This window comes from Suncus etruscus, chromosome 7, assembly GCF_024139225.1.
Source record: "Suncus etruscus isolate mSunEtr1 chromosome 7, mSunEtr1.pri.cur, whole genome shotgun sequence".
NCBI classification, from domain to species: domain Eukaryota; kingdom Metazoa; phylum Chordata; class Mammalia; order Eulipotyphla; family Soricidae; genus Suncus; species Suncus etruscus.
In genome coordinates this window covers 121,243,786-121,263,530 of record NC_064854.1, presented here as the reverse complement: position 1 = coordinate 121,263,530, position 19,745 = coordinate 121,243,786, and the positions used below count along the sequence as shown (strand labels likewise).

General features: G+C 45.2%; 1 protein-coding gene across 2 annotated transcripts in view; it reads left to right on the top strand.

Annotated features, from left to right (window-relative positions):
* Positions 1 to 19,306, top strand: part of CDC25A (cell division cycle 25A) — a 35,237-nt gene extending 15,931 nt beyond the window's left edge. The window contains exons 6-15 of one of the 2 annotated variants that reach the window (XM_049777372.1): positions 1,500 to 1,619; positions 6,681 to 6,812; positions 8,265 to 8,339; positions 11,246 to 11,419; positions 12,691 to 12,789; positions 14,378 to 14,440; positions 14,532 to 14,630; positions 16,009 to 16,139; positions 18,840 to 18,951; positions 19,166 to 19,306. In XM_049777372.1, the coding sequence (XP_049633329.1) occupies positions 1,500 to 1,619; positions 6,681 to 6,812; positions 8,265 to 8,339; positions 11,246 to 11,419; positions 12,691 to 12,789; positions 14,378 to 14,440; positions 14,532 to 14,630; positions 16,009 to 16,139; positions 18,840 to 18,951; positions 19,166 to 19,306 (1,146 nt within the window). The remainder of the gene's footprint in view (positions 1 to 1,499; positions 1,620 to 6,680; positions 6,813 to 8,264; positions 8,340 to 11,245; positions 11,420 to 12,690; positions 12,790 to 14,377; positions 14,441 to 14,531; positions 14,631 to 16,008; positions 16,140 to 18,839; positions 18,952 to 19,165) is intronic. The other variant, XM_049777373.1, reaches the window with a different exon arrangement.
* Positions 19,307 to 19,745: the final 439 nt, after the last annotated feature.

Below are 19,745 nucleotides of genomic sequence, written 5' to 3'. Positions count from 1 at the left end.
TAGGGACCAACCAGATGGGGTGCTGGGGATTAAGCTTGAATCAGCCATGTATAAGGCAGGTGCTCTACCTACTGTATGATTGTATGATCATTCAAGTTATTGAATGATCCCTCCTTCAGTGTATCAGGATCCCGACACCATTATCCTATATTCCCTTCCTCCTCCCCAATTCTCAGTTCCATGTTTTGTTGTTCATGTTTCAGGATTTGTTTCCATTGGGAAGCATTTAATTCCTTTATTTCTTTATCTTTCCAGCCCTTGGTCTTACTAATTCACTTCACATAGCATTGATAACCTTTGTTTCATCCAGACTGCAGCAAATTGCAAGGTTTCATCATTTGGGGTTTGGGTTACATACATCCAATTGCTCAGGGCCCCAATCTAGGTTGGGCATTAGCAAGCCATGTGCCTTTGCCCTTTTACCATCTCTCTGATTTCAAGACTTCATCATAAAGCTGAATTGTATAATTATAGGATAGGTTTTGTTGTGTTTTTGGAGTGCCAGAGATGAACCTAGGACCTCATACTCCAACCTAGAAGAAAAAGTTGACTGCCATTTACAAGAATTCTATTGAAATGACTTCTTTAGATTTTAGAAAGTTGTTGATTTATGGTAGCTTCTCAGTGTAATGTCTTGTGAATTTTTGGAAGATTCTTATTTGTGTTAGAAAATTAATTGTTTGGCTTGAGAGAAAAAGAAGATGTTGGCTCTTGGTCTTGGAAATTCTTAGTTTTGTGGCTCCAGTGGTGGAATTTTTTTTTTTTTTTTTTTTTTTGGTTTTTGGGCCACACCCAGCGGTGCTCAGGGGTTACTCCTGGCTGTCTGCTCAGAAATAGCTCCTGGCAGGCACGGGGGACCATATGGGACACCGGGATTCGAACCAACCACCTTTGGTCCTGGATCGGCTGCTTGCAAGGCAAACGCCGCTGTGCTATCTCTCCGGGCCCTTTCTTTTTTTTTTTTTTTTTTTTTTTTTTTGGTTTTTGGGCCACACCTGGCTGATGCTCAGGAGTTACTCCTGGCTGTCTGCTCAGAAATAGCTCCTGGCAGGCACGGGGGACCATATGGGACACCGGGATTCGAACCAACCACCTTTGGTCCTGGATCGGCTGCTTGCAAGGCAAACACCGCTGTGCTATCTCTCCGGGCCCGGAATTTTTTTTTTTTTTTTTTTTTTTGGTTTTTGGGTCACACCCTGCGTTGCTCAGGGGTGACTCCTGGCTGTCTGCTCAGAAATAGCTCCTGGCAGGCACAGGGGACCATATGGGACACCGGGATTTGAACCAGCCACCTTTGGTCCTGGGTCTGCTGTTTGCAAGGCAAACACCGCTGTGCTATCTCTCTGGGCCCTCCAGTGGTGGAATTTGATGAGACATGTATAAGTCTTTTACAGAGACAATCAGCCTAATCCTTTGACATATTAGCTGAGATGCAGTGGTGGCCCCTTGAGCTAGTTTTCATAGACAGTGGAAGATGTCTTGACCATGCTATCTTGCAGGAAGCCTTTGAATTTAAGAAGCCAGTAAGACCTGCATTTCGTGGCTGCCTCCACTCTCATGGACTTGAGGAGAGTAAAGATCTCTTCACACAGAGACAGAACTCTGCCCCATCTTGGATGGTATGTTCATTGGCTGTCACAGAAGGACTTCTGGGGGAAGGGAATTGCAAGTTTTTCACCACGGTAATTCTTGTTATCTTTTATCTCAATTTTTTTTTTTTTTTTTTTTTTTAGTTTTGGTTTTTGGGTCACACCCGGCAGCGCTCAGGGTGTGACCTGGCTCTGCTCAGAAATCACTCCTGGCAGGCTTGGGGGGGGGGGCATATGGGATGCTGGGATTCGAACCACTGTCCTTCTGCATGCAAGGCAAATGCCTTACCTCCATGCTATCTCTCCAGCCCCAGCCCCATTATCTCGACTTTTTAAAACTCTTTTAAATTTATTATTTATTTTGTCTGCTTGGGGGGCACATCCACCCAGCAGCGCTCAGGGGTTACTCCTAGCTCTATGCTCAGAGCGATAGCACAGTGGGTAGGGTGCTTACTTTGCATGCGGCCAACCCAGGTTCGATTCCTGACATCCTATGTGGTCCCCTGAGCACTGTCAGGTGTGGTGTCCCCCCCCCCACCTCATCCCACCTACCCACCCCCAAAAAGAGAAATTTACTCCTGGTCCGCTCCAGGGACCATATGGGATGCTGGGATCAAACCTGGATTGACTTTGTACAAAGCAAAAGCCCTCCTACTCACTGTGCTGTCGTCCGACCCCCTGAACTTTATTTTTAACTAGCTATCATATTTTTGTAATTTAAATATTAGGCTTGAGTCAGCCACATTGCAAGGCAAGTGCTCTACCTGCTCTGGCCTCAAGGCACTTTTCTTGTATACAGTCCACCAGTGGACACAAGTACTACATAAGGTCCCTCAGGAAACACATACATGTACACTTTGTGCAAACAGAGTGGGAGTGGCCTTGGAACATAGCCAGGTGTGACACAAAAACAATGCAAAACTTGGACTAGAAGTGATAGTATAGTGTAGTGGAGAGAAGGGCTTGCCTTGCATGAAGCTGACCCAGGAGTGGTTCCCAAGCCCAGAGCCAGGAGTAACCTAAAACCAAAACCAAAACAAACTTGTCTCATTCCATTTATCCTTAGTACAAGAGATGCTTCCAAGAGTTGTTTTTTGTTTGTTTGTTTGCATTGAGGTGCACACCCAGTGGTGGGTTGCTTCTTGCTCTGAGCTCAGGAATCACTCCTGGCGGGCTCTGGGGAACATATGAGATGCCAGGGATTGAACCTAGGTCAGCCATGTGCAAGACAAACACCCCTACCAACTATTGCTCTGGCCCTAGAGTTATTTTGTTCAATATGGCTTGGTTCTTCCAAAGGTTGTTGATTGATAGTAGTTATGAAATCTAATATGAACTAGCTAGGGCCATTTGCAGATTGTCTTTTATTTCTGAAATTTCCTACTGCTGTTTCGGTAGTTGCAAACTAGAGACCCATCTTAAGCAGAGTGGTCATACTAGTTTCCAGTATTTCCTAGGAACTTGTATTTGAGACTTCAGCTTTCCAAGTCTTGTTTGTTTGTGGCTTGTAGTTCAGGTCCAACCAGTGTTGCTTTTCTGTCTAGCATTTGCATAGAACTCTTTTATGTATATTGTTTTTAATCTAAGTATGAGTTAGATGGAGGTACCCCATTTTACAGTGGTAGAAAATATAGTCAGAAAAGTTGGATGGTTTGCCAAAAGAAGTAGGTAAATAGAATACCAAGATTTTAATCACACCTGGAGAATTTCTGTTTTGGGGAGACCACATCTATCAGCATGGTAAGGATCATTCTTGGTGGAGCTCAGGGGGGCCATTTATGATTCCAGGGATTGAGTGGACCTTAGTTGGCTAAATGTTCAAGTACCTGTTGTACTATAATACATTATGTGTTTTTCCTACATATTTTGGTATTCAGTATTATGGATTTTATAATAGGGATTTCTTTTTGTTTTGTTTTGTCTTGTTTTTGGGCCACACACAGTGACACTCAGGGGTTACTCCTGGCTATGCACTCAGAAATTGCTCCTAGCTCAGGGGGGACCATATGGGACCCCTGGGAATCAAATTGCAATCCGTCCTACGTCAGCCGCATGCAAGATAAACACCCTACCGCTGCGCCACCGCTCCAGCCCCAGGATTTCTTTTCTAATAAAAACAATATTACTAATGAAGGGGCCAGATCTGTAGCACAGTGGTAGGGCGTTTGCCTTGCTTGCAGCTGATTCAGGACTTATGATGGTTTGATTCCTGGCATCACATATGGTTCCCCCCATCCCCCCAGGAGCAATTTCTGAGTGTAGAGCCAAGAGTAACCCCTGAACACTGCCTGGTGTGACCCAGCCCCCCCAAGTAACCCCCCCCCCAAAATAGATTACCAATGAAGTATTCGCTGTTGTTATTGTTATTTATTTATTTTTTTTTTGGTGGGGGCCACACGTGGTGATGCTCTGGGGTTACTCCTGGCTATGCGCTCAGAAATCACTCCTGGCTTGGGGGACCATATGGGACACCAGGGATCAAACCGCAGTCTGTCTCCTAGGTCAACTGTGCCACCACTTTTTTTAAGGGAAGAAACACTGAACTTCCTTGCTTAAAAAAGATATTCTATTAATCATTTAATGATTAAAAAAAACAATTGAGCAGGAGCAAAAAGTTTGTTAATGTGAAAATACTGAGTTGAATTTTTGTTTTGTTTTGTTTTTGGATCATACCCTGCAGCGCTCAGGCATTACTTCTGGCTCTACGCTCAGAAATCGCTCCTGGCAAGCTCGGGGGACCATATGGGATGCCGAGATTCAAACCACCTTTCTTCTGCTTGCAAGGCAAACGCACTACCTCCATGCTGTCTCTCTAGCCCTGAGTTGAATTTTTTAAATGCCCTCCATTTCCCTCCTCCCTCACCCCTTGCTTGCATTCAAGACAGGCATTTTATTTCACTCACTCACGACCATTGTCATGGTAGTTGTCGGTGTAGTCATTTTCCAACAACTCATCACTCTTTGTGGCAAGCTTCGTATCATGGGTTGGACCTTCCAGCCCTCATCTCTATTGTGTCTATGTATTATTACAATAATGTTTTTTACTTTTCTTAAAACCCATAGATGAGAGAGGCTATTCTGTGTCTGTATCCTCGCTCAGCATAATAGATTTCATGTCCATCCATGTATAGGAAAATTTCATCACCTCATCTCTTCTGATGGCTGCATAGTATTCCATTGTGTATATGTACCACAGTTTCTTTAGCCACTCGTCTGTTGCCGGGCATCTGGGTTGTTTCCAGATTCTGGCTATTGTAAATAGCGCTGCAATGAATATTGGTGTGCAGAAGGCATTTTTGTGTTGTGTTTTGTGTTCCTAGGGTATATATCCCTAGGAGTGGTATTGCTGGATCATATGGGAGCTCTGTCAGAACATTGTATATTTTAGATACTAGCCCCTTATCAGATGGGTATTCAGGGAATAGTTTCTCCCATTCTGTGTGTGGCTTTGTATCCTCATCACTATTTCCTTTGAGGTGCAGAAGCTTCTCAGCTTAATATAGTTCCATCAGGGACCGGAGAGATAGCATGGAGGTAAGGCATTTGCCTTTCATGCAGGAGGTCATCGGTTCGAATCCCTGCGTCCCATATGGTCCCCTGTGCCTGGAGCCAGGAGTAACCCCTGAGCACTGCCGAGTGTGACCCAAAAACCACACACACACAAAAAAAATAGTTCCATCAGTTTATTTCCACTTCCACTTGTTTGGGCAGTGCTCTTTCCTCCTTTGGTCTTAATGTGATGGAGTGTTTTACCTATATGTTCTTCTATATAGTTTATGGTTCTAGGTCTTGATATCAATGTCATTTGGATTTGAACTTTGTGCAATGGTGTAAGATGGAGGTCCGAGTTCACTTTTTTGCATGTGGCTGACCAGTTGTCCCAACACCATTTGTTGAAGAGACTTTCCTTGCTCCAGTTTGCATTTCTTGTCCCTTTATCAAAGATTAATTGGTTATATGTCTGGGGAACATTCTCTGAACGATAAGCTGTCTTAAACAAAGTTTGAGTTGGCAAATACAGGAAAATAATTGTGTTTAATATATTTTAAGTTATATGGTGGATTTTATATGTATATATATCATAATAGTCCAGCACACAATAATTCCATTTAAAACTGAACAGCTGGGAAGCCAGAGTAATAAATAGCACAGAGGGTAGGGCATTTGCTTTGCATGCAGTCTTAGTTTGATTATTGGAGCCCCATATTGTCCCCCATGCCCTGCCAGGAATAATTTTTTTGTTTTTTGGCCACACCCAGTGGCCCTTCTGGCTCTGCGTTCAGAAATCATCACTACTGGCAGGCTAGGGGGACCAAATGGGATACCAGGAAACTAACCCAAGTCTGTCCCGGGTCAGCCCTGTGCAAGGCAAACACTCTATGGCTGTGCTATCTTTCCGGTCTCAGGAATAATTTCTGAGTGCAGGAATAACCCCTGAGAAGTAACCAAGAGTAACTCTGAACATTGCCAATAAACAGACAATAACAACAAAAACCCTTGAACAGGTGAGTCAGAAATAGAGTATAGGAGGTAGAGGGTGCTTGCTTTACATGCTGCCAACCAGGATTTGATACCCAGTACATATTATTCCCCCAAGCACTGGATATGGCTAAAAAAATCAAAATAAATAAGATTGAAGAGTTTTTATTTAACTTCCAAATCTAAAAACTAGGATAGATATTTTTAGAACCAAAGCACCCTTTTTCTTTCCCCCTCTGTCAGAGCTAGAGTTAAGTAAGTAATTTCTGGGCCATTGTGGTCTCCATTGACACCTTTTCATTCGCCAATCCTCATGTTAATAGGTAATCCTGGAACCAATCCCTGTCCACCCATTACAGTCTAATAAAAGTAAACCTTGTTCTTAGAAGAGACTATCCACAGACTCCACTAAGGTGAATTGCACCTCAGTTCTCTGAAGGGCAATCCTTTTGAGGCCTGATTCAGGACAGCATGTGAACGTTAAGTAATCTATAACCTTAGGATTCACCTTTCTTTACTCGTAGTTAAGGTGTTAACTTCTTGCAAAGTTGCTGGACACATCCACAGAAATCAAACCTGATTATTTAACAAACCATGTTTTCTGTCTTGTAGTTTTCCTCAAATGAAAGAGACGGTGAACCCGGGAATGTTAGTCCTCATTTCATGCCCCAATCACCTGTAACTGCCACTTTATCAGATGAAGATGACGGCTTCATGGATCTTCTTGAAGGAGAGAATCTAAAGGTAGTGGGAATAGTGGGAGGTAGATGAGGGTATATGCATTGCTATTCCACTAATAAACCTGGAAATTTGAGAAAGTCAGCAATTCCCTGTTTAACTGTTTATGCTCATTTAATGAGAATTTACAAAGGCTCTGATTTTAGTGTAGTTAAACCCCGTTAAGGTTTAAAAGAACAGTGATAGGGGCTGGAGAGATAGAACAGCGGTAGGGCATTTGCCTTGCACACAGCCTTGCACACAGTGGGTAGTTCAAATCCCAGCATCCCATATGGTGTTCTGAGCTCGTGTGACCCACAAACCAGAAAAAAAAAAGAATCATGAAACAAGAATAGTGGAGCACTGGTTGCCATATAATATTGAACTGAAAGGATTAAGGATATCTCCTCGGGGCCGGAGAGATAGCATGGGGGTAAGGTGTTTACCTTTCATGCAGAAAGTCATTGGGGCCGGAGAGATAGCATGGAGGTAAGGCATTTGCCTTTCATGCAGGAGGTCATCGGTTCGAATCCCGGAGCCCCATATGGTCCCCCGTGCCTGCCAGGAGCAATTTCTGAGCCTGGAGCCAGGAATAACCCCTGAGCACTGCCGGTGTGACCCAAAAACCACCAAAAAAAAAAAAAAAAAGAAAGAAAGTCATTGGTTTGAATCCTGGCGTCCCATATGGTCCCCCGTGCCTGCCAGGAGCGATTTCTGAGCACGGAGCCAGGAAAAACCCCTGAGCACTGGGGTGTGGCCCCCCCCAAAACAAAACAAAAAAGCAAAGGATATCTCCTCACCTATGGTCAAGAAATGCTAAATGACCCGGCCTGGAGAGATAGCACAGCGGTGTTTGCCTTGCAAGCAGCTGATCCAGGACCAAAGGTGGTTGGTTCGAATCCCGGTGTCCCATATGGTCCCTCGTGCCTGCCAGGAGCTATTTCTGAGCAGACAGCCAGGAGTAACCCCTGAGCACTGCCGAGTGTGGCCCAAAAACAACAAAAAAAAAAAATGCTAAATGAACCTGTGTTCAGATACCTTTATGATTAATTGTGATTCTTCTGGTTTTAAATTGAATGAGTTGCGCACATGCTTTCAAGTGGTCAGTTTTAGCTGAAGCACACAATTTATTATACTGCTCACTACAGGTTGTACCTTCTGAGCGATTCTTGACAGAAGCCAGATTTCTTTTCTAAGTGCCAGAAATTGGGCATTTGAATTTGTTAGGATGAACCAGTAATGCATATACCTATGCCACTGTACCATTTCTGCAGGCCCTCCATTGAATCTGTAGTGTTGGGGACAGCGGTCACATATGCAGCAGTGCTTTGAAGCTATTCCACCGGTTCTCAGGCAACCATAGATTGCAGGGGTTGACACTGGGGCTCTCACATGGCAGAGCATGCACTCCAGCCTTTTTGAGCCTTCTCCCTAGGTTGTTTACGTACTGGATCTTTAAATTGCTCTTTTTCTTTTTAGAATGAGGAAGAGACCCAATCATGTATGTCAAGCCTCTGGACAGCTCCTCTTGTCATGAGGAGAGCTACAAATCTCGTAAGTTGTTCCTGGTGTCAAGAGGATGAAGCCTTAAAGGAATTGCCTGCCTGGTATAATGGACGAGATTAAATTTAAAACAAGCCCAGAGGCTGGAGAGATAGCATGGAGATAGGGCATTTGCCTTGCATGCAGAAGGACTTCCGGCATCCTATATGGTCCCCCGAGCCTGCCAGGAGCGATTTCTGAGTGTAGAGCCAGGAGTAACACACTGCCGGGTGTGACCCAAAAACCAAAAAAAAAAAAAAAAAAAAAAAACAAGCCCAAGAGAGATAGATGGCACAGTGGTAGGGTGTTTGCCTTGCAAGCAGCCGACCCAGGATGGACCTGGGTTCAATTCCTGACATCCCATGTGGCCCCCTGAGCCTGCCAGGAGTGATTTCTGAGTACCGCCAGGTATGGTCCAAAATATTAAAAACAAACCCTTTTGTGGCTAGAGAGATAGTATAGCACAATGATAGGGTGTTTTACCTGATTCCCTCCATCACATAGGGTCCCCTGAGCACTGCTGGGTGTAGCCGAAAAAAGAAAGAAGACCCTTTTGCCCTCATAATAGGAGTGAAAAGAGTTTGGTGGTACAATTTATCCTGAGGCTGACTTTTGACTCAGAACCCATAAAAAGGGACATGTTGGATCAGGGTGTAGTCAGTAGTGGTAGAACATTTGCCTGAGATATATGAGGGCATAAACTATCTCTGTGGCCCCCTTTCACCAATAAATAAGTGGAATAAAAACTTTATTGGTCTTCTGAATTTTACTTTCAACAATTGTGAGTAGAGACTATTGGGTGAAAAAAAATGGCTAGAGCTGGAGCAATAGCACAGTTGTAAGGTGTTTGCCTTGCACACAGCCAACACAGGACGGACCCTGTTTCGAATCCCGGCATCCAATATGGTCCCCCGAGCCTGCCAGGAGGGACTTTTGAGTGCAGAGCCAAGAGTTAACCCCTGAGCGCCACCAGGTGTAACCTTCCCCAAAAATACATACATACATGCATACACAGAGAGAGTCAGAAAGTCTTCGATTGAAGAAAAATTAATCTTTTTCATTAAAATCCAAAAAGCATTTTGTTTGGTGGCTGCATCTAGTGGTGCACAGGGTTTATAGTATGTTGCATATGGGAAATAATTGTCTGATTTTTAAAATTATTTTTTAAGAACATCACTATTGGCATCAGAGCGATGATAGCACAGCGGGAAGCCGTTTGCCTTGCACGCTGCCAACCCCAGTTAGACTCCCACTCCTTTCCTGGCATCCCATATGGTCCCTCTAGCCTGCCAGGAGTAAACCCTGAGCGCTGCCAGGTGTGACCCAAAAACCAAGTAAGTAAATAAATAAATTGGACCAGAGAGATAGCACAGCGGTAGGGCATTTGTCTTCATGCTGCCGACCCAGGATGGACCTGGGTTTAATCCCTGGCATCCCATTTGGTCCCCTGAACCTGCCAGGAGCAATTTCTTAGCACAGAGCCAGGAATAACTTCTAAGCTCTAAGTGTGGCCCCCAAACCAAAAATAAAGATGAGGACCTTCTGTTTATTTTGTCTTTTGGGGCCCAACTGGTGTGCTCAGGGCTTAATCTTAACTCTGCACTCAGGAATTACTCCTGGAGATGTTCAGGAGATCATATAGCAGGGGTGGCGAACCCTTAGCTCTCTAGCTGCATGCGGCTCCCGCCCAAAATGATTACTGTTCTTTGCCTCTTATTATTTTGTATACTGTGGCTCTTTGCCAAGTTTGGATTTTGTTATGCTGCTTCTGAGAAGAGATCTCCGAGTATGTAGTCCTGCCCCCAGGCTGTGTCATCCCATATCCCATCCCTCAGAAACAACTGCATGGGCCAGCGAGGGGGGGAGAGACACGGACCCATGTGTCATATGTTGTGTCACATCTTGCCGTTAGTTCTTAGTATGGAGGACATAGCACACCCTCACCATCACTGCAGGATTTTTACCCTCACTCAAAATGGCAAAATGCAATATGTGTTTAATAGATTATTATTAAAATTATATGCTTTTGTGTGAGTGTCTGTTTTGGCAGGTCACTGCGTGGTGTGGCTCTCTGACTCACAGTTTAAGATTTTGGCTCTTTGTGTTGAACTCGTTCGCCACCCCTGTCATTTAGGATGCTGAGGATCTAATCTGAGGCAGCTACATGCATTGCAAGCATCTTACCATTTTCTCTAGCCCCAAATGAGGGCACTTTAAGCATGCTTTCCATTTCAGGACCCTGAGCCATGGCGCAAGCCTAGGAAGTTTGTCTTGCACACGTTAACTTAGGACGGACCTTGGTTGGGTCCCCCAGCGTCCCATATGGTGGTCCCCCAAGCCAGGAGCAATTTCTGAAAGCATAGCCAGGAGTAACCCCTGAGCATCACTGGGTGTGGCCCAAAAATCTTTTTTTTAATCTTATTTTTAATTCCGGAGAGATAGCCTGGAGGTAAGGTGTCTGCCTTCCGGACAGAAGAATGGTGGTTCAAATCCCGGCATCCCATATGGAGCTCCTGAGCGCTGCAGGGTGTGACCCAAAAACAAAAAAATAAAAATAAATAAAAAGATGGGCCAGGGCTATAGCACAGCAGTAGGGCATTTGCCTTGCATGCAGCCAGCCTAATATTGACCCCATTTTGATTCCCAGCATCCCATATGGTCCCCCAAGCCTTCAGGAGCGATTTCTGAGCACTGCCAGGTGTGACCCTAAATAAATAAAAAGATGCCATAGAGCTAGCTCAGGGACTATGGTTCATGCTGGAGAGGGGAGGGGGCATGCCCAGAATGCTCAGGGCTTAATTCTGGGTCTGTCTAGAAATCACCTAGAGATGTACCATGGGAATCTAATTGGATAGCTGCATGGTGATTGAGTAAGGTTTTAATTAAAAGGGGTCTTTTTCTCCCTCTTTCCTCTTAAGGGCAATCGAAGCAATCTGTTTGACTCCCCTTCCATATATAGCTCCACTGCACGATCAATGCTGAAAAGATCAGAACGATCTCAAGAGGAATCTCCACCTGGAAATCCAAAGCGGAGGAGGAGTGTGACTGGGGCCAGACCCGAAGAGGCTGTTAGTCCAGAGAAAACCCAAGAGGTTAGTTTTGCAGGTGTTGTTTTGTTTGTTTGTTTTTGGCTGGAGGACAATGATCCAACCCCTCCCCTTTTTTGTTTTTGAATAAACTCTTTGTTTTTGTTTTTCATGTCACACCCAGTAACTCCTGGCTCTGTGATCAGACTCAGGGGACCATATGGGATATCAGGACAAATCCTGGTCCATCCCGGGTCGCCCTACTGCTGTGCCATCACTGATAACTTTATAGAAACTTTTTTGTTTTTGTTTTTGTTTTTTTTGGGTCACACCCAGCAGCACTCAGGTTACTCCTGGATCTACGCTCAGAAATTGCCCCTGGTAGGCACCTGCAAGGCAAATACCCTACTACTGTGCCATGGGTTCAGCCCCTTATGGAGACATTTTTATGATTATTGTTTTAAAATCGGGGCCGGGGCGGTGGCACAGGGCATAGCTAGCGTAACATAGCGCGTGCTAGCCTAGGACGAACCATGCTTCGATCCCCTGAGTGTCACCGGGTGTGGCCCTAAAAGCAAGCAAACAAAAATTTAAAATTTAAAATCCTAATTGGGCTGAAGAGTTAGCAATGGTAAGGACACTTGCCTTGTATGTGGCTGACTTGGGTTTGATTGCTGGTATCCCATAGAGTTCTGTACAAAACCAGAAATAACCCAAGTGCCACCAGACATGGCCCAACAATTAAATAAATAAATAAAATCTTTGTTAAACCATCCCAATTTATTATGGCTTATGAGTTTTGTTTTTGTGGTGTCAGGGGCATCCAGCTTAGTGCTCCTGGGGGGTTTTTCAATCAACTACAAGACTGTTACATGCAAAGCATACTTTTTTGTTTGGTTCTGGACCACACCTCAGTGCTCTGGTTTTATTCCCAGTTCTGTGCTCAGGAGACAATGTGCGGTGACTGGATCGAATCAAAAAGTTGGCTGCATGCAATGTCAAGTGACTTACTTGTATATTATCGCACCACGGCTCTGCGTCTCTTATCTCCCCTACCTGCTATTCAGAGCTGAGTGCAAGGCAAATGCTCTTATCTAGTGTACTAGCTCTGTAGTCCTTTCCAGACTGCTTTCGTTGTGTTGTTCGTTTGTTTGTTTTTGGGCCACACTTGGGTTACTCCCGGCAGGCTTGGAGGACCATATAGGGTGCTGGGAATCTAACCCAGGTCAGCCACATGCAAATCTACCTGCTATCACTCAACTCCCCATATTCCAGATGGATATTTGCAAGTCATGTTCAAAGCACTGATCTCATTCTCTTTGTTGTTGTTGCAGCAGAGTCTTCTTCCGTCTTTATCCCTGGCATTTTCTCCAAAAGGGACTATTGAGAACATTTTGGATAATGACCCAAGGGACCTTATAGGAGACTTCTCCAAGGTAATTGAAAGCAGGTGCAAGTAGGGCCTGGGATATTGCTCAACAATCGAGCACATTCCTTGAATGCATGACATCTTCAGCACCTCAAAAAAGAAAGCATGGGATGCCAAGAGATGGTACAGTGGGTAAGGCTGAGTAAAGAAAGGAATAAACTCTGAACACCTCCAGTTGAGCTCAAGAAAAAAAGAAAGGAAGCATGTACAAGTAATACTGCTTTGACTGACTCCTCAGCCTTCATTATATCATTATATATATATATATAATCATTATATCCTTGACTACGGAAATGTTTCATGACTAAGGTGTGCCTTGGTCTTTGTGATTGTTGACATGGTAGTTTGCTGATCAGAGGTTTCATATATAAAGCCAGAAACCAGGCTCTCATGGAATTAACTTCTATTTATAAAATCAGTACATAATGCAAGCCAGGAGAGAAAGTGTGATTTGCCTGCAGGAGGCTAAGTTTAACACCTAAACCACTAAGAGAAAGTAAGCACTTAAACCAGGTCCTGGGTACTGCTAGATATGGTACAAACCCACCCACCTCAACCCACAGGAGAAAGAGTTCTGTAGAATCAAAATATCATCTATGGTCCCTTCTTCCTCTCTTCCTCCTTTCTTCTATCTTGAAGAAAAAGAAATTGTTTTCAGTATTTATTTTAGAATATCTGGGTTGAGATTAAATTTCTTGTCCTTTTTTTTTTTTTTTTTTTTTTTTTTTTTTTTTTTTTTTTGTGGTTTTTGGGTCACACCCGGCGGTGCTCAGGGGTTATTCCTGGCTCCAGGCTCGGAAATTGCTCCTGGCAGGGACGGGGGACCTATGGGACACCGGGATTCGAACAGATGACCTCCTGCATGAAAGGCAAACACCTTACCTCCATGCTATCTCTCTGGCCCCGAGATTAAATTTCTTCATTGTCCAATTAAAATGTCATTTGAGGGGCTAAGTGTGATAGAACAGTGGTAGGGCATTCACTTTGCATGCAGCTGGCCTGGGACAGACCTGGGTTTGCCATTTCATGTAACCCCTGAGCACCGCCAGGTGTGGCCTGAAAACCAAAAATAAAAGTGGGGCCAGAGAGATAGCACAGCAGCATTTGCCTTGCAAGCAGCCAATCCACGACCAAAGGTGATTGGTTCGAATCCCAGCATCCCATATGGTCCCCCGAGCCTGCCAGGAGCTATTTCTGAGCAGATAGCCAGGAGTAACCCCTGAGCACCACTGGTGTGGCCCAAAAACCAAAAAAAAAAAAAAAAAGTTATTTGAGGGGTGATGCCCCTCTGGAGCCCCAGGAGCCAATCATGAAAATTATCTAGAGATTTCTATATATATATATATTTTTTTTTTTGAGATTTCTATATTCTTATCTAGCTGACTGATAGCTTAGCTTTGGCCTCTAAAAATGATGATGTGGGGCTGATGTCCAATATGGTCCCCCAAGCCAGGAGTGACCCTTGAGCACATCGCAGAGTGTGGGCCCCCCCCAAAAAAAAAAGAGGATGATATACCTTCTGATTTTAATTATAAGGCAATAATAAATGTTGAATTTGAGAATTTTAAGATTTGCCCCCCTTTCTTTTTTTAAAGGGTTATCTCTTTCGTACAGTTGCTGGGAAGCATCAAGATTTAAAATATATCTCTCCAGAAATTGTAAGTATCCTTTTAGAATATGCCACGTGGGATATTTTACTCTAGATGTTCGTGTCAGCCGTTCATTTTTTTCATGGCATTCTTTCCACAGGTGGCATCTGTTTTGAATGGCAAGTTTGCCAACCTGATTAAAGAATTCGTTATCATTGACTGCCGATACCCATATGAATATGAGGGAGGCCACATCAAGGTATAAGATTCTTTTTTGTTTTTGTTGGTTTTGGGGCCATGCCTGGCAGCGCTTGGGTTACTCCTGGCTCTGTGCTCTGAAATGGCTCCTAGCAGGTTCAGGCAACCATGCTGGGAATCAAATCCAGGTCCATCCTACTGCTGTGCTATCTCTCCAGCCCCAAAGTATTAAGTTACTGTTACTAAGGCTTCCTAGTGAACTTTTTTTTTTTTTTTTTTTTTTTTGGTTTTTGGTTTTTGGGTCACACCCGGCAGTGCTCACGGGTTCCTCCTGGCTCGACGCTCAGAAATCACTCCTGGCAGGCTTGGGGGGACCATATGGGATGCCGGGATTCTAACCACTGTCCTTCTGTATGCAAGGCAAACGCCCTACCTCCATGCTATCTCTCCGGCCCCAATAGTGAACATTCTCAGGGGTGACAACGAAGGAACTTAAATTGTATCTGCTTTACCAAACATGGGGAAGTGGCACCTGCTCACATGCTGATTAGGAGAAATTGGGGGCTGAAGTGACCTTACAGGGGTAAAGACTTTTGCTTTGCATGAGGCTGACCCTGATTTGATCTCTACCACCCCAACATATAAGGCATTTGGCTTCTGGTAGCACTGGAAGAGTTCTGTGAACAACTCCGCGTAGTGCTGTCTAATGAGTGCTGTTTCTTTTTACCTTGGGCCACCAGCAGCAGCAAAGACAGAGCTCTTTGGTCTCTAGGCATTGTGATATTTGTTAGTTTGTAGTTGTGCTGCCTGGTGTAGGAGGTTTTAGGGAGTAGTTCCATTTTATGTATTAACCTTTAGCCCTGAAAGGACTCAGATACATGGTAAGACTCAATTAATTATATGTTAGTTTTTGCTGATACTTTACAACTTTTAGAAATCCCAAGTTCGGGGCCGGGAAGGTGGCGCTGGAGATAAGGTGTCTGCCTTGTAAGCGCTACCAAGGAACGGACCGCGGTTCAATCCCCCGGCGTCCCATATGGTCCCCCCAAGCCAGGGGCGATTTCTGAGCACATAGCCAGGAGTAACCCCTGAGCGTCAAACGGGTGTGGCCCAAAAAAAAAAAAAGAAATCCCAAGTTCACAAACCCTACTCAGTGCACAATAGTTAAGAGATTTTGAGCTGTCTCTTTAAAGATCAGATAGCACAGTGGCGTTTTCCTTGTAAGCAGCCGATCCAGGACCTAAGGTGATTGATTCGAATCCCAGCGTCCCATATGGTCCCCCGTGCCTGCCAGAAGCTATTTTTGAGCACATAGCCAGGAGTAATCTCTGAGCACCGCTGGGTGTGGCCCAAACCACCCCCCACCCCCACAAATCATTCTCACAGAACTATTGTAGCCTCAGACATGCAAGTGCCAAAAGTCTCTGGTGCCTTTACAGGGTGCAGTAAACTTGCACATGGAAGAAGAGGTTGAAGACTTCTTGCTCAAGAAGCCCATCACCCCGACAGATGGGAAGCGTGTTATCATCATGTTCCACTGCGAGTTTTCTTCTGAACGAGGCCCTCGAATGTGAGTGTTGTGTAAAAACTTAGGTTTTTATGGTACCAAATGGTATGGTACTAAATGAACCTGGAGCATATCAACAAAGCATTTCCATGCTTTACCCACACTTGGCATGTAAAAACAAACTTTCAGGGGGCCAGAAGGAATAGCACTGCAGCAGTAGGGCATTTTGCCTTGCATGAAGCCAGTCCAGGACAGACAGTGGTTCGAATGCAGGGAGCGATTTCTGAGCACAGAGTCAGGAGTAATCCCTGAGTGCCACCGGTGTGACCTAAAAACCAAAGGGAAAAAACCCAGTTTTGTGAAGGTAATTAGCCGTCACTAGATCTTAATAGCTTTCTTTCTTTTTTTTTGTTTTTATTTTGGTTTTTGGTTTTTGGGCCACACCCAGCGGTGCTCAGGGGTTACTCCTGGCTGTCTGCTCAGAAATAGCTCCTGGCAGGCATGGGGGACCATATGGGACACCGGGATTCGAACCAACCACCTTTGGTCCTGGATCGGCTGCTTGCAAGGCAAATGCCGCTGTGCTATCTCTTCAGGCTCCTCTTTTTTTTTTTTTTTAACTTCTCTTGAGAAGGGAGAGAGAGAGTTTAATAGCTTTCTTGAGCATAGGCTTGACCTAATAATTTAAGATGCCAAGAACTTTTGGCTCCTCTAGTCTGGTGCTGGTGTTGTCCCTAAGGTGTCACCCAAGGATTCTTGCCATGGAAGTATCAGTTCTTTTGTCAAATACTTTCATAAACTCATGTTAATAGGAAGGGTGGGTTGTATACTTTATATTGCCTTTTTTTTTTTAAGTTTTTGGGTCACACCCGGCAGTGCTCAGGGGCCACTCCTGGCTCTACACTCAGAAATTGCCCCGGGCAGGCTCGAGGGACCATATGGAATGCTGGGATTTGAACCACTGTCCTGCGTGCAAGGCAAATGCCTTACCTCCATGCTATCTCTCCGGCCCCATCTAAGATTGAATTTTAAAACATTTTATAGATAGGGCCCGGAGAGATAGCACAGCGGCGATTGCCTTGCAAGCAGCCGATCCAGGACCAAAGGTGATTGGTTCGAATCTCGGTGTCCCACATGGTCCCCCGTGCCTGCCAGGAGCTATTTCTGAGCAGACAGCCAGGAGTAACCCCTGAGCACCGCCAGGTGTGGCCCAAAAACCAAAAAAAAAAAAAAAAAAAAAAAAAAAAAAAAAACCAAAAACAAACAAAAACCCAACATTTTATAGATAAAAGTATAATTAGGAAATATTAGTGTTTTTTCCAGTTTTGGAGGACCACACCTATTGATGCTTAGGGACCACTCTTTTTTTTATTTGTTTTTGTTTTTGGGTCACACCCGGCAGTGCTCAGGGATTACTCCTGGTTCTACGCTCAGAAATCACTCCTGGCAGGCTTGGGGGGAACATAGGGGGTGCTGGGATTCAAACCACCGTCCTTCAGCATGCAAGGCAAACACCCTACCTACGGGGCCGGGCGGTGGCGCTGGAGGTAAGGTGCCTGCCTTACCTGCGCTAGCCTAGGAGACGGACCGCGGTTCGATCCCCCGGCGTCCCATATGGTCCCCCAAGCCAGGAGCGACTTCTGAGCGCATAGCCAGGAGTAACCCCTGAGCGTCACCGGGTGTGGCCCAAAAACCAAAAAAAAAAAAAAAAACACCCTACCTACATGCTATCTCTCCAGCCAAGGGACCACTCTTGAGCAGCACTGGGTATGACCATAAAAACAAAATTCTAGAGTGGTCAGAAGGGAGACTTAAGAGTAAGTAAACTGCAGATTATTAGAAAGTGCTTCAGGGCCAGAGCAATAGCACAGCGTTTGCCTTGTGCATTTGTGCATTTGCCTTGCACATGAGCAACACAGGACAGACCCCAGTTCAATCTCCGGTATCCCATCCCCAAGCCTGCCAGGAGTGATTTCTGAGCACAGAACCAGGAGTAACCCCAGAGCACTAATTGTCGTGGCTCAAAAACCAAAAAAGGGAGGGAAAGGAGAGAGAAAAGGCACCACCTATCAGCTGAGACTGTTCATGGAGAACATTACAGTATTCCATTCAAACAGATGCTGCAAGTCTATATCCTCAGGCAGATATCTTCTTAGGTGTGAGGGCCTGTAAGTTAAGTGGGTGCAGATGCAGGTGGTATCTGAGGATTGCTTTGGGTGGAGGAAGGGATAGGACCAAAGAGATGGTACAGCCTTTACAGTACTTGCAGCCACCCCCTCAACACTACCCAAAAGTGAAAAAATCAAGACAGCAGGGCCCGGAGAGATAGCACAGCGGTGTTTGCCTTGCAAGCAGCCGATCCAGGACCAAAGGTGGTTGGTTCAAATCCCGGTGTCCCATATGGTCCCCCGTGCCTGCCAGGAGCTATTTCTGAGCAGACAGCCAGGAGTAACCCCTGAGCACCACTGGGTGTGACCCAAAAAGCTTAAAAAAAAAAAAAATCAAGACAGCACTGTCTATCTTTGAGCAGAGCCTGTAAACATTTCCTAAAGCTCACACATATGTGGGCCCTGTGAATAGAGCATTTGCCCTCAATGTGTGGCACCTAAATTTGTCCCCTGCACCAGAGTGGGGAATCTATACACATAGCCGGGAACTTATGATTTGAATTGGGAAGATGTGTGAAGGCCCAGACCACTGCTTTTACTGCTACCCCCACCTTTCTCAGGATAGATAAGGTAACTTTGCATTACTCCTTTATAGGTGTCGATATGTGAGAAAGAGAGATCGACTTGGTAATGAATACCCCAAACTCCACTACCCCGAGTTGTATGTCCTAAAGGGCGGTTATAAAGAGTTCTTCCTGAAATGCCAGGTAAGATGGACAACCTGACAAGGGCAGTCAGTTCTCCACTTGTTCAGCTTGGAGGTTGACTCTGAGGGTCAGCTGTTTTTGCCAGGAGTCAAGGGATTTGATTTACTCTGCACTGGAAGAGGCTTGGGCCCATCCGGCTTTGCATTGCTTCTCCCAGAGTGGGCTGAATCTGAGGTGCATATGCCCTGACCTTACACTCCCTCTTGTCTTCTAGTCTCACTGTGAACCCCCAAGCTACCGGCCCATGCACCATGAGGACTTTAAAGAAGACCTAAAGAAATTCCGCACCAAAAGCCGGACCTGGGCAGGAGAAAAGAGCAAAAGGGAGATGTACAGTCGTCTGAAGAAGCTCTGAAGGCAGTGTCCAGCAGCAGAAGCAGCGGAACTCTCCCTTGTCCAGCCCTCTTTTTTGCTACAGAGAAACTTGACAAAGAGACCAGCTGTTCCCACTTGGAAAGAAAGCCCAAGGCTTCCAAACCTTAAATCTACTTGCCAACACTCCCAAGACTGGAGCCATGAGCTGCGTTTCTTCGTCCCTATGAGCCACCCTTCCCTGCATCAGGACTGTCTGCAAAGCTCACTCGCCACAGCACAGAGCAAGATATTCTGAGTCCACATCCCCCAGTGGGAAGAGCCTTCTTACCGAGCACTGACTTTTGTCCTGGAGGGCAGGGGAGGAGAGTGGGACTGGAGCTGTGACAACGAAATGCTGCTGGCTGAATACCAAAGACAGCCTGTGAAGCAAAGAGCTTTGTGGGGTCACCCGTATCTTTAATTTATTCAACTACATCAAT